Source organism: Penaeus monodon, chromosome 23 (genome assembly GCF_015228065.2).
Source record: "Penaeus monodon isolate SGIC_2016 chromosome 23, NSTDA_Pmon_1, whole genome shotgun sequence".
Classification (NCBI taxonomy): domain Eukaryota; kingdom Metazoa; phylum Arthropoda; class Malacostraca; order Decapoda; family Penaeidae; genus Penaeus; species Penaeus monodon.
In genome coordinates, this window is record NC_051408.1 from 9,678,878 (window position 1) to 9,679,574 (window position 697).

The 697-nt window shown below is 33.6% G+C and overlaps 1 protein-coding gene across 1 annotated transcript in view; it reads left to right on the top strand.

The window, feature by feature from the left end:
- Window positions 1-595, top strand: part of LOC119588131 — a gene marked incomplete at its 5' end in the record, with an annotated part of 7,651 nt that extends 7,056 nt beyond the window's left edge. Inside the window, 1 exon segment of the mRNA XM_037936839.1 lies at window positions 562-595. Within this exon segment, the coding sequence (XP_037792767.1) occupies window positions 562-595 (34 nt within the window).
- Between the last annotated feature and the right edge of the window lie 102 nt (window positions 596-697).

The following is a 697-nucleotide window of genomic DNA, read 5'->3' on the forward strand; positions in this document are numbered from 1 at the left end:
TAATAATGCGCATTATTCTACATTTTAGAATTTCACTAGAATTCTAGTACCAAAGACTTGTTTGATCGACTCTTTATTCATTAAGTATTTCAGATCGAACTTCTGCATATCACGAAATGTACACTGATTAGAGTGACTTTCAGCAAATATTCAAACACAAGGTATTTTGAAATTAAGTAGTTGCATCGAAACATAATGATGTTAACCTTACCTAACCAGCTTCAGAATACGTAATACCGTTGTGACACTAAATCATTTTGTCCCTTTTTCTTTTCTGACTGTTCAATAAGCTTTGTACCACTAATTTAGTGTTCAAAATACGGCACTGAAAATTCACTTCTCGGGTATTTCCAATGTTAACAGAGTCCTCATTTGCAACTACAAATCATCATGTTGTCTAGGTGACGATTTGGTTTATATACAGTTGACTTATCTTTTCTATATTCATGTAAAATGTTGTGTCGTTTTTAAATATAACATTCTCTTTTTTCTTTAATAAGAAACGGATTGTTATTTCAAGAACCACTAACGTATGGCATTCACGATTTGTTTTCACTTCAGCGACAAGTACGACCTCACGAATGTCCTCATATAATGCACATGAATGGGTTTAAAAGGCCCTTCAGAGAACAATGCGATAGTCTCGTCTTGTCTTCAGCCTGTTCAAATTTGAGCCTTTTTCCATTTGTCTGTATTA